The following is an 11,633-nucleotide window of genomic DNA, read 5'->3' as shown; positions in this document are numbered from 1 at the left end:
AAACACTATCAATTCTTTTTATTTTTTGGCAGGGCAATGAGGGTTAAGTGACTTGCCCAGGGTCATGCAGCTAGTAATATCAATTCTCATTTAATGAAAATATTTTGGCTTAAGATAATTTCTTTAGGCCCATCGTGATTTCAGTTGGTTGCCTCAGTTTCACATACAGGATAACACACTGTTACCTTTCTCTGAATTCTACAACTTATATCAAACAGAGTCTCAAGATTGTTATTATGGTGGGTATTCCTTATTCTTACGATCGATCGCCTTGGTATTTGGCATAAATTGAAGTTTTGTGAAATCACCAAAACCAAAACAGCAAGAAAAGCAAGTCTTGATCATATGGGTAGGAAGCAAATGATATTGAACATGAAATAGGATTAGAGAAATAGAAATGAGACCCTCAGTCTACACCTGCCTCCTTACTTTCAGATGAGGAAACTGAAGCCGATTAGTGACTTGCCTATGGTCACATTGACAATAATGACAAAGGAGGGATTTAAAGCCGGTTTCTTTCAATTCAGTACTAAAGTTCCTTTTATTGTACCAGGCTTCTTCCTTAATACTATATATTTTTGTAAAAAATTAATCTGGTGGGGCAGCTAGGTGGTGCAGTGGATAGAGCACCGGCCCTGGAGTCAGGAGTACCTGAGTTCAAATCCGCCTCAGACACTTAACACTTACTAGCTGTGTGACCCAGGGCAAGTCACTTAACCCCAATTGCCTCACTTAAAAAAAATTTAATCTGGAACAAATATTCAACCAATGGAGATAACTTCAGAATAGTAAAGCCATAAAGAAAAAAAAAGACAAAGCTTAAGGGTCACAGTATTTCGCCAACTATCACATTGTAAATGAGTGTGTCATTGTTGAAATTTAGGCTGCATTCGCAGAAGTGCCACAAACATGATTTCCCTTTCCCCAGGCGGCACCGAGGGAAAACTTTTTAAAAATCCGTTTCAGAAAGACGTGAGATAATTCTAAACAACTTAGAAGAGTGTAAGAAACCGGATCGATTATCTCCAATTGACCTGTGTTTTTATGTGATTGATACCGATGATATGGGAGGCGAGTATATACAACTTCTCATTTTGGACCTCAGGGCATGCTAAGAAAAAACAATATAAAACTAGCCTCAATCTACTCGAAGATCCCAAGCCCCTGGGCCCAACCCGGATCTAGCTGAGGCTTGTACCCCACCCTCTGGCGCTCACCACAACGCCTGGCACACAAGAGGCGTTTAATAATTGCTTATTGATTTGACTTACAAGAATCAAAATCAATCCCTCTACTTCCTCATCTAGATACTCTAGAAAACTCACGGCGGGCCCATTCCCAAACACTTCCATCTTCTCTACTCCTTCCGCTATCTCCCTCAGAATTTAACCACCCGCCCGCCACCGCACGCCGGGGGCGGGTTAGCGAAGAACATGGCCGCAGGCGGCGGATTCCAACCCTCACGCCACTCCCGCCCCTCCCCCTCCCCGACCCGTCCCCGCCTCGCAGGAGCGTGGCGGAAGTAGCTCGAGAGAACCCAGCGAACGCCAGTTGGCGAAAGGCGCATGCGTCCGCTCCTCAGTGCTTTGTAGGTCTGTGGTGTGGGGGAGACTTAAGTCATACCCTCCTGCTTCTGCCCCCTTTCCCCCCGAGTCTCAATCGCTCACCTCCTCCCCCCACCACAAGAGCAGAGGTTACGCCATCTTGTTTCCCCCACCCCCCCTCACGGCCGCAGTCGCCCCTTCTCCTTTGCTACACTCCCATCCCCCTCCCACTCTCCGGAAGAGTGTCCTGGGCAGCCGCGGCGGGAACAGCACCAGCTTCGGCCGTCCCCACCTCCGCGGCGCGGGACTCGCAGCCGTCCGTCAGTCCGTCTGCCCCTCCAAGGGTTCATTAAAGCAGAGGTTGGAGGGGGAGGGAGCCTGTGGCAAGCAGATACGGAGGGAGGGGAATGGGAGGTTGGCGGGGGATGGGGGTGGGGTGGGGACGGGGAAGTGGGGACGGGAAACAGTGATGGTGTCCTGGGAGGGAGGCTGAGAAAGAAAAGTCTCGCGCCCGCGACCTCCTCAAGCAGCGGCGCCGCCGGGAAGGGGCGAAGAGCGAGGAGCGCGGAGCGGCGCGAGCCCAGACCGGCGCTACGCTGGCCCTGGGCTGGCGGGCGCGCGCCTGGGTTAGCGGGCGTCGGGGCTCGCGGGAAGTGTTTGCACCGTGCCCCTCCCCGTCTTCCCGGGAGGCTCGCGCCGCCCCCTCTCCCCTCCCTCCCCTTGTTCGGGTATCCTTGCGCCGGCGCCAGGAGGCCGGTTGTCTTTATGATCAGACTCCTCCTCCCCGACTCTGTGCTTGGGGATGCACGCGTGGGAGCCAGTACGGTTATGTGTGTGTGTGTGCACCGCGGGCAGAGAAGCGTCAGCCCTGGACCGTAGAGTTAGGACCGACAGGCTTCTCTGGATGAGAGGAGGTCGTACTTGGAAACGTCTCAGAGCTCTTTTTTAATGAAGGGACCCTTCCTGGGGGAGGGAGATAGTCATAAATTAAGAGCTGGAGGGGGACCTTCGAGTCCAACCCCTTGATTTCACAGATGAGGAAAGTGGGACTCGGAGGGATTAACTGATTTGCTCAGGGTTAGGAAGATATTAGTAAGTGGCAGAGGTAGCATTTGAACCCAGGTCCTCCGACTCCTAAGTCCTGTGCCCTAATCTTGTCTTCGGGTGAGAAGTTTGCGAAGTTTTGGACTTCGTTAATAATTACTCGGGTCTTTAAGCAAACATTTATTACGATTTTACTGTATACCAGGCATGGTGCTATAGGCTTTGACTTCACAAAATGACCTGTCCTCAAGGAGCTTGCATTCCAAGGGGGAGGGAGTAGATACATAACTGAGTATATACAAAAGTGTACAGTATAATTTGGGGGTAAAGGAGCGCAACTGGGAAGGGATCTAAGGCTTTGAATTTCAAAGCAAACAAGGGACTTTGCCTGTGGAAGGTGAAAGAATGCATGTGAGGCCTGGGGAACATCCATGACCAAGACAAGAGGTAGAGATGAAATGACTTTTTTGCGGAGCAGCAAGAAGGCTAGTTTGTCTGGAGCATAGAGTGTAGAAAGTGAAGTAATGGTTAATGAAAAAGTTTGTGACCAAATTGTGAAGGGCTTTAAAATCTGAATTGAGAAATTTATATTGGATCATAGAGGCAATCAGGAACCATTGGAGTTTAATGAGTGACATAGTCAGACCTGCACTTAAGGAATATGACTTTGACAGATTTGAGGACTATGGATTGGAAAGTCTCAAGACAGGGAAAGCAATTAAGTACTTGAAGTAAGCTATTATTATTTTTTGGTGAGGCAATTGGGGTTAAGTGACTTGCCCAGGGTCACACAGCTAGACCTGCCAAGGGTCTGAGGCCCTCCTGAATCCAGGGCCGGTGCTCTATCCACTGTGCTACCTAGCTGCCCCAGTAAGTTATTATTATTATATTCCAGGATAAGAATGATGAAAACCTGAACTGGGTCTTGTGATTGTCTCTTTTCTTTAGTGTGACCTTTATACTTTTATCCCAATGCAGATATCCACTCCTTTAGCCTTATTAGATTGACTGTGGCTTGACTGCAAAAGAAAATTTATACATTAGTGATAAGCCTTCAGTTGAATTTTGAACTTTGGCTAGTCATCAGAGGGCAGACATATCATTGGACCCATACTTAGTTCAACAAACAGTAAGTGTCTACTTTGTGCAGGTCACTGCTAGATTCTAGGGGATACCAAGACAAAAAAGGGAGGCCCTGCCCTCAAGGAGACTTCATTATATTGGATAGCTTTATGGCTTGCTGTGTTATATCACTCACATCTTGTGTTCTGTTCTACAACGTTTTAAAAACCTAGGGTTACCCCCTTCCCCCCCCCCCCACATCCCCCATACCACAACATATAAGAGTAGGACTTGAGTGGAAGAATAATAGTGCATTATGTTTTATAGAATTCCTTACCAATATTAGCAAAGTACAGTGAAAATTACACTGGACCAGGAGTTAGGGGACTTGAGTTCAAATTCTGGCTCTGTTACTCATGGTGGTCTTAGGCAATGAACCTCTGGATTAGATTACCTCTGGGGTGGTGTCTAGTTCCAAATGTATAATACTATAAACTCATTTGATCTTCATGATAGTTTTGTGACATGTAGCACAGGTATCATTCATATGTTACAAATGTGAAAAAAAAGGCTTAGAGAAATTATGACTTCTCTAAGGTCACAGGGCTGTCCAGGGACTGGAGTCTAGGTCATTTTACTGACTCCAAGTCAGTCAGTCAACAAGTATTTATTAAGCGCCTTGTTAAGTGCTGGGGATACAAAGAAAAGCAAAAACACTGTCTCTGCCCTCAAAGAGCTCAAAATCTAATGGGAAAGACAACATGTGAAGAACTGTGTACATACCAGATTATATAGAGTAGATGAAAGGTAACTTCAGAGTAAAGAAAACGGGGATGTGGGAAGGGGTGGGGGGAAGACCCAGAAAGACCTTTGAAACTGGTGGGACTTGAGGTGAGTGTTGGAGAAGCCCAGGAAGGTGAAGAGGTAGAGATGGGGAGGGGAGCATTCCAGGCATGGGGGACAACCAGTGAAAAGGCACAGAGTGGGGAGATGGAGTGTTGTGTGTGAGGAACAGCCGGGAGGCCAGTGTAGTTGGATCATAGAGTAAGGGAAGGGGAGTAAAGTCTAAGACTGGAAAGGTAGGAAGGGGTCAGGTTGTGATGAGCTTTAACTGCCAAACAGCAGTTTATTGAATAAGGGGAAGGTGTGACATGGTCAGACCTGCACTTTAGGAAGATGACTTTGGCAGCTGAGTGGAAGATGGATTGGATTGGGATGGGGAGAGACTTGAGGCAGGGAGACCAACTGGCAGGCTGTTGCTATAGTCCAGGTTAGAAGTGATGAGATCCTGAGCTAGGGTTGTGGCTGTCTGAGTGGGAAGAGGGGAACGTATCCCATAGATATCGTGAACGAAGACAAATCAAGATTGATAACAGATTGATATGTGGGATGTGTGAGTGAGGGGTTGAGAATGACATTGAGGTTGTCATGGGTGACAACCACATGCCTGGGTGTGACTAGAAGGATGGTTGTGCCCTCTATAGTAAGTACTAGGAAAGTTGGGAAGAGGGGAGGGTTTTGGGGGAAAGAAAATGGCTATATTGTGTTAGAGATGCCTATATGACATCTAGTTTGTGGTGTTCAAAAGGTGATATGAAACTGGAGCTCAGGAGAGAGACTTGGGCTGGATAAGTAGATCTGGGAATCATCAGCATAGAGATGATGGAAGTGATGAGATCACCAGGTAAGACAGGATAGAAAGAAAAGAGAGCCCCAGCACACAGAGCCTCTGGGACCATCCACCATGAGAGGGCATGACATGAATGGAGAGCTAGCAAAGAAAACTGAGAAGGAAGGAGCAGTCAGGCAAGTAGGAAGAGAAAGAGGAGAGAAAGCAATGTCATGAAAACCTAGATATTATCAGGAGAAGTGGGTGATTGACAGTGTCAAAGGCTGCAGAGAGGTCAAGAAGGATGAGGACTGAGAAAAGGCCATTAGCTTTGACATTTAAGAGATCACTGGTAACTTTGGAGAAGAGTTTTAGTTAAGTTTTTGTTTTGTTTTGTTTTGTTTTGCATCTAAAATTCCATTGTTAATACATTCTTTGTACTCTGTACTGATCAGACTGCTTTTGAAACACTGAATTCAGTTCTGAATCTACATTTAAAGGCAGATAATAAACTGGAAATTTATAGAAATGGTGAGGAACCTGGAATACAGTGTCATATGAGGTGAACAGTTGTGTGAACCAATGATATTTAGCGTGGACAGGAGACTAAATGATTTCTAAGGGACCTTCCAGTTTTGATGATCCTGCTCTCTTAGAGCAAGGCAGAGAAAGAACTGTGATGGTTCCTTTCAAATATTTGAAAGGGTGATGTGTATAGGAGAAATCATTACACTTAATTCTGTAGCATCTGGGAGAAAGAACTAAGACCACACATTACCAGGAGACAGATTGCAGTTTAATATAAAGATTCTTCCAGCAAGTTGAGATGTTGAGAAATGACAGTATATGATTTGTGGCTACTACCTCTTTCTGGTTGAATTTATGCAGAGACTAGATTACTGTCTTTCAGGGATATTGTGTGTATGTGAGTATTATGTATACAGAAACTCACATTTACATATATACACAGATCTATGTAGATCATTCTATCTAGCCTATCTGTCTATCTGCATGGAATGGTAAATTGGATTAGATGACTTTTAAGGGCCCTTCTCCTGCTAAGGTCCCTTATAATGAAGTTAGAAAATCTTTGCTACATCTTTGGAAAATTTCCTGCCTTAGGTAATAATAATAGTTGTTTGGTTGTTATTTATAAATTGTTTCTCATTCAAATGTGATAGTTCAAATTATGTAGCTATGTTTTCTCTGATTTATAGACAGATAAATTGGGGAATAATATGGTGCTTTCCTAGGGTCATACAATAGATTAATGCCAGATTTAGGTGTAGGATCAGGCATTTAATTCCATAGTGTTCCAGTCAACCATTATTCATTTCTTTTTTAGTTTTCTTTTTTTCTTCACCCCTATTTTGGTAGTGTACTTTTTATTTTGGAGTATTTTCATTTTCAGGATCTGTGGTCTCTTAACTTTTTATTATTATTTTTTTGGTACCTTTTGTCAAAAAAGTTTTTGATTTTGCTAGTAAAGCAGTTTAAGGAATTGCAGGACTATGGTTAAGTGTACCATGTGAGCAGTTTTTTTGTTATAACTGCTGTAGGTAATCAGAAATTTTTTGATGCCTACCAGTGATTTAGTCAGTGTAGAAACTTTCTACTCATAATCTAACTCATAATCTTAGAGGATTGCTTGGGACACTAAGATGTTGTCACTTGTCTATTATAATATAATAGAAATAATAATAATAGTAACAGTAATAGTATTTTTATGGCTTGTAAGAAAATAATGGGATTTGGCAGATACTCAAAGGCTCACCTGGAGATTAAGCTAAACTGATTAAATTAACTGAGAGTGATTGACTTTGCTGATTAGCCTATTTCAAGTTAATTAGATCATAACCACACCTGGCTGGCCCTTAAGAAGGTATTCTTCTCAGAAGCTAAGGATTTTGAACTCAACATGAGACTCCCTTCAAGTTATGTGAACCAATGGATTTGGATGACGCCTACCAGTCAGCTTGAAGTAGTGTGTAAGGACCTCCTCTGCTCCAGATCTATAAAAAGCTTCCACACTCGGAGGACTTGAGGAAGAACCAGACCAGACCAGGCTGCAACTCTAGGCTAGATAGGCCTTTTCTGAACTCCACGTGTTCTCTTTTTTCTAATACCTAGTATGCTTTAATAAATGTTTAATGCCCAAAGACTTGTGCTAAAGCTTCTAATTTAAGGCGACCACACACTTGGATTTTTAAACATCTCAGTTGGCAACCACAAAGGGATTGCTGAACCCCTCAACCTTCTGATCTTTGCGTTGGGTAAGAAATTTTATTCTTGTTTTATTGATTTTGTGTGCCTGTCCCTTTAAATTTTCAATTGTTTTTCTTCTCCTTGCTAAGTACCTAAGTAACAGCTAAATATGTGCTTTTCTCTAACTTTAGTCTGGTTAATCAGATAAACATGGGAGTGAGGGCCTGTGCTTGCTCTTTTTTTTTAGCTTGGACTGACTCAGGCATCGGAGGCATAGAAGAGAAGGTGGCCTTGTGCAATTGTCTACCCATTTAATCTGAGAAAATGGAGACTGAGCAGCCAGAAGAAACCTTCCCCAATACTGAAACCAATGGTGAATTTGGTAAGCACCCTGCTGAATATATGGAGGAGGAGCAGGCCTTTAAAAGATCTAGAAACACTGAGATGGTTGAACTGCGCATTTTGCTTCAAAGCAAGAATGCTGGAGTGGTGATTGGGAAAGGAGGCAAAAATATTCAATCACTTCGTACAGAATACAATGCCAGTGTTTCAGTCCCAGACAGCAGTGGCCCCGAGCGTATATTGAGTATCAGTGCAGATATTGAAACGATTGGAGAAATTCTGAAGAAAATCATCCCTACCTTGGAAGAGGGCCTGCAGTTGCCATCACTCACTACAACCAGCCAGCTCCCGCTTGAATCTGATGCTATGGAATGCTTAAATTACCAACACTATAAAGGAAGCAACTTTTTCTGCGAGTTAAGACTGTTGATTCACCAGAGTCTGGCAGGAGGAATTATTGGGGTCAAAGGTGCTAAAATCAAAGAACTTCGAGAGAACACTCAGACAGCTATCAAGCTTTTCCAGGAATGCTGTCCTCATTCCACAGATAGAGTTGTTCGTATCAGTGGAAAGCCTGATAGGGTTGTGGAGTGTATCAAGATCATACTGGATCTTATATCTGAGTCTCCCATCAAAGGACATGCACAACCCTATGATCCCAATTTTTATGATGAAACCTATGACTATGGTGGTTTCATGATGTTTGATGATCCTCGAGGACACCCAGTAGGATTTTCCTTTCGGGGAAGAAGAGGCTTTCACAGAATGCCTCCAGGTTGTGGCAGGTGTCCTATGCCCCCATCTAGAAGAGATTATGATTACATGAGCCCTTGCAGAGGACCCCCACCACCTCCACTTGGATGTGGTGTCAGGGTTGGTAGCAGAGCTCAAAATCTTCCATTTCCTCAACCACCACCTAGAGGAGGAGATCTTATGGCTTATGACAGAGGAAGAAGACCTGGTGACCATTATGATGGCATGGTTGATTTTAGTGCTGATGAGACTTGGGACTCTGCAATAGATACATGGAGTCCTTCTGCATGGCAGATGGCTTATGAACCACAGGGTGGTTCTGGATATTATTATTCCTGTTCAGGGAGCCGTGGTTCATATGGTGATCTTGATGGACCCCTTATTACAACACAAGTAACTGTTCCCAAAGATTTGGCTGGATCTATTATCGGCAAAGGTGGGAAACGAATCAAACAAATACGTCATGAATCCAGAGCATCAATCAAAATTGACGAGCCTTTGGAAGGATCTGAGGATCGAATTATTACCATTACAGGAACACAGGACCAGATACAGAATGCACAGTATTTACTGCAAAACAGTGTGGAGCAGTATTCTGGAAAGTTTTTCTAAGACTAGTGAAGAACTGAAGGAGTCCTGCGTCTTTTTTTTTTTTTAATCTACTTCTGTTTAAAAAACCAACATCACCCCCTGGTTTTTGTTTTTTTGAGAACTCTCATTGTTTAATTTGATTATTGGCAAAGCTATTTAAAGTTGTGTTAAGATCAATTTTGTAGGAAACCTCCTAGCTGATTATCAGTATCTGAAATACCTTAGAAACTTCACAACTGCACCCAGAGGACATCCAAGAATCATCTGAGTAAAGACTTCCAAAGACTCAAATGGGCCTTTTCCTGTTTTATACTGTTTATAATGTCCACCTTCTAAAGGGGAGTGCCCCCTTTAGTTGTCAATGTGTCACTCAATTTCTTTTCTCTTTACATTGCTCCCTTTACATTGTTAGTCACAAGTATCTGTAATGTTATTGCTTCATTAAGAAAACAATGTTTCTTAACAAAGCACAGGGGGAATGTGAGAAAATAATGGAATTTGGCAGATACTCCAAGGCTCACCTGGAGATTAAACTGATTGAATTAAGTGAGAGTGATTGACTTTGCTGATTAGCCTACTTCAAGTTAATGAGATCATAACCACACCTGGCTGGCCCTTAAGAAGGTATTGTTCTTGAACTCAACATGAGACTCCCTTCAAGTTATGTGAACCAATGGATTTGGATGACACCTACTAATCAGCTTGAAACAGTGTGTAAGGACCGCCTATGCTCCAGACCTATAAAAAGCTTCCACACTCAGTTTGCTGGAGAGTTCATGGTTGAAGCAGGCTCATGGGAGAGGACTTGAGGAAGAACCCAACCCAGCTGGAACTCTAGGCTGGATATGCCTTTTCTTAATTCCATGTGTTCTTTTTTCTCTAATACCTAGTATGCTTTAATAAATGTTTAATGCCCAAAGACTGGTGCTAAAGCTTCTAATTTAAGGCAACCACACATTTAGATTTCCAAACATCACAGGCCCTTTAAGGTTTGCAAAGTGCTTTGCAAATGTAATCTTATTTGATGCTCACAACAACCATATAAGACAGGTACTATTATCTTTATTTTACACATGAGGAAACTGAGGCTGAAATGTTAAGTAACTTGCCCAGGTTCACTTAGAACCTGTAAGTATCTGATTGTTGGATCTCAGTTGGATTTCATTTTGTGTCTTCCTACTCCAAGTCCAATAATACTCTGCCCACTATTCCAACTAACTGCCAGTATTTGTCTCGGCAGGACTTGAACCCAGATTTTTCTCATTCTAAGGCCAATCCCTCTTTTAATGAACTTATACTTCCTCTCTAACCAGGTTTTAAAAGAAGATTTAATTAGACATTCTTTTGAAAAATATGCCTTACAAGATAATTTTTGGAAATAAGTGTATTTTTATTAATCATTTATTTCAGGTTTTCATTTGATTGGAATTAGATACTAAGGAGTGATCCCCTTGAGCCACCGAATAACTCTGAATAATTAAGAACTTTCTTAGTTGGAATATTTCACCTATCTCTGGCCTAGTGTCCTTAAAAGTGCCCTTGATCACTAGCCTGCCTATTACCAACCATCTCATCACTACTGATAGAACAACTCATAGCATGTATTTTACTGATTAGTGGTCTAATAGTGTTATATACATATGGATACTTAGAATTTTAGAGCTAGAAGGAATGATAGAGATCATCTACGCCTAAGACTTTCATTTTATAACAATACAGAGTGTTTTCTAGATCTTGGGGTCAGCACATATACAGAAACCATTGTCATCTTTTTTTTTTTTTAAAGTTTGATGTGGTAGTGGTAAGTTTCATTACCATGTGGTTTAGGGAGATTAACCATCTTCAGAGTTTCAGAAGCCTGAATAAAAGCCATAGAACTTCTTCCAACTTAAGAGATCTTTAGCCCAGCCCCATCATTTTATAGATGTGGAATCTGAATTATAGTGAGGTGAAATGTCTTGACCAAGGTTATATACTTGGCCAATGACAGAGGTAGGATAAGAAGCTAGGTCTTCTGTCCATTAATTCCCCCCCTAAATTCCATTGGTTTAGAAGTAAATAAAAGACAGCTTTCTCATCCTTATTGAAATTAAAATGATATCTCTGCAATGAAACTACATAGTGATATCCTTTGAAATCGACAACAACTTAGTGTCAAATGCTTGTTTGGTAGGTTATACATTTGTAGTTATTTTTAAATGACTTCGTCTAGGCTGGAAGGCACTTCTCACTTTGTCAGTGTCCTTATTTTATATAGGAGGCTTAGTGATTACATAGGTAATAAGTAGAATTCATTCAGCATGTTGTATTTGGATTTATTAAGTAAAAGATCTGGAAGAGACCTCAAAACTAAGTCCTTCTTTGAACTTAAATCATGTAAAAACATAGTTATTTATTTTCTTTTGTAATACACGTACAATCCATTTCAAGGAGTACCATTACCAAGATGGCTTTGTATAGCTAAGATGTTTCCATGTGCATAG

General features: G+C 42.3%; 2 protein-coding genes across 5 annotated transcripts in view; both read left to right on the top strand.

Annotated features, from left to right (window-relative positions):
- The first annotated feature begins 1,525 nt into the window (after positions 1–1,525).
- The window catches only part of SUPT3H (SPT3 homolog, SAGA and STAGA complex component), a 675,661-nt gene continuing 665,553 nt past the window's right edge, over positions 1,526–11,633 (top strand). The window contains exon 1 of one of the 4 annotated variants that reach the window (XM_043964162.1): positions 1,526–1,592. The gene's annotated coding sequence lies outside the window, so the exon portion shown is untranslated. The other 3 variants (XM_043964163.1, XM_043964161.1, XM_043964160.1) reach the window with 3 other exon arrangements.
- LOC122726449 (heterogeneous nuclear ribonucleoprotein K-like) lies at positions 7,427–9,171 on the top strand. The gene is made up of 2 exons (XM_043964159.1): positions 7,427–7,532; positions 7,712–9,171. The coding sequence occupies exon 2, from the start codon at positions 7,789–7,791 to the stop codon at positions 9,169–9,171; it is 1,383 nt and encodes a 460-aa protein (XP_043820094.1). The 5' UTR covers positions 7,427–7,532; positions 7,712–7,788.

The sequence above is a fragment of the Dromiciops gliroides genome, chromosome 4, assembly GCF_019393635.1.
Source record: "Dromiciops gliroides isolate mDroGli1 chromosome 4, mDroGli1.pri, whole genome shotgun sequence".
Classification (NCBI taxonomy): Eukaryota; Metazoa; Chordata; class Mammalia; order Microbiotheria; family Microbiotheriidae; genus Dromiciops; species Dromiciops gliroides.
Note: the sequence above shows the minus strand (reverse complement) of the source record. Positions and strands in the feature narration are given on the sequence as shown.

Bases quoted from the DNA above. Each gene is read 5' to 3' on its own strand.
- LOC122726449 (XM_043964159.1), top strand. From the start codon at position 7,789: ATGGAGACTGAGCAGCCAGAAGAAACCTTCCCCAATACTGAAACCAAT.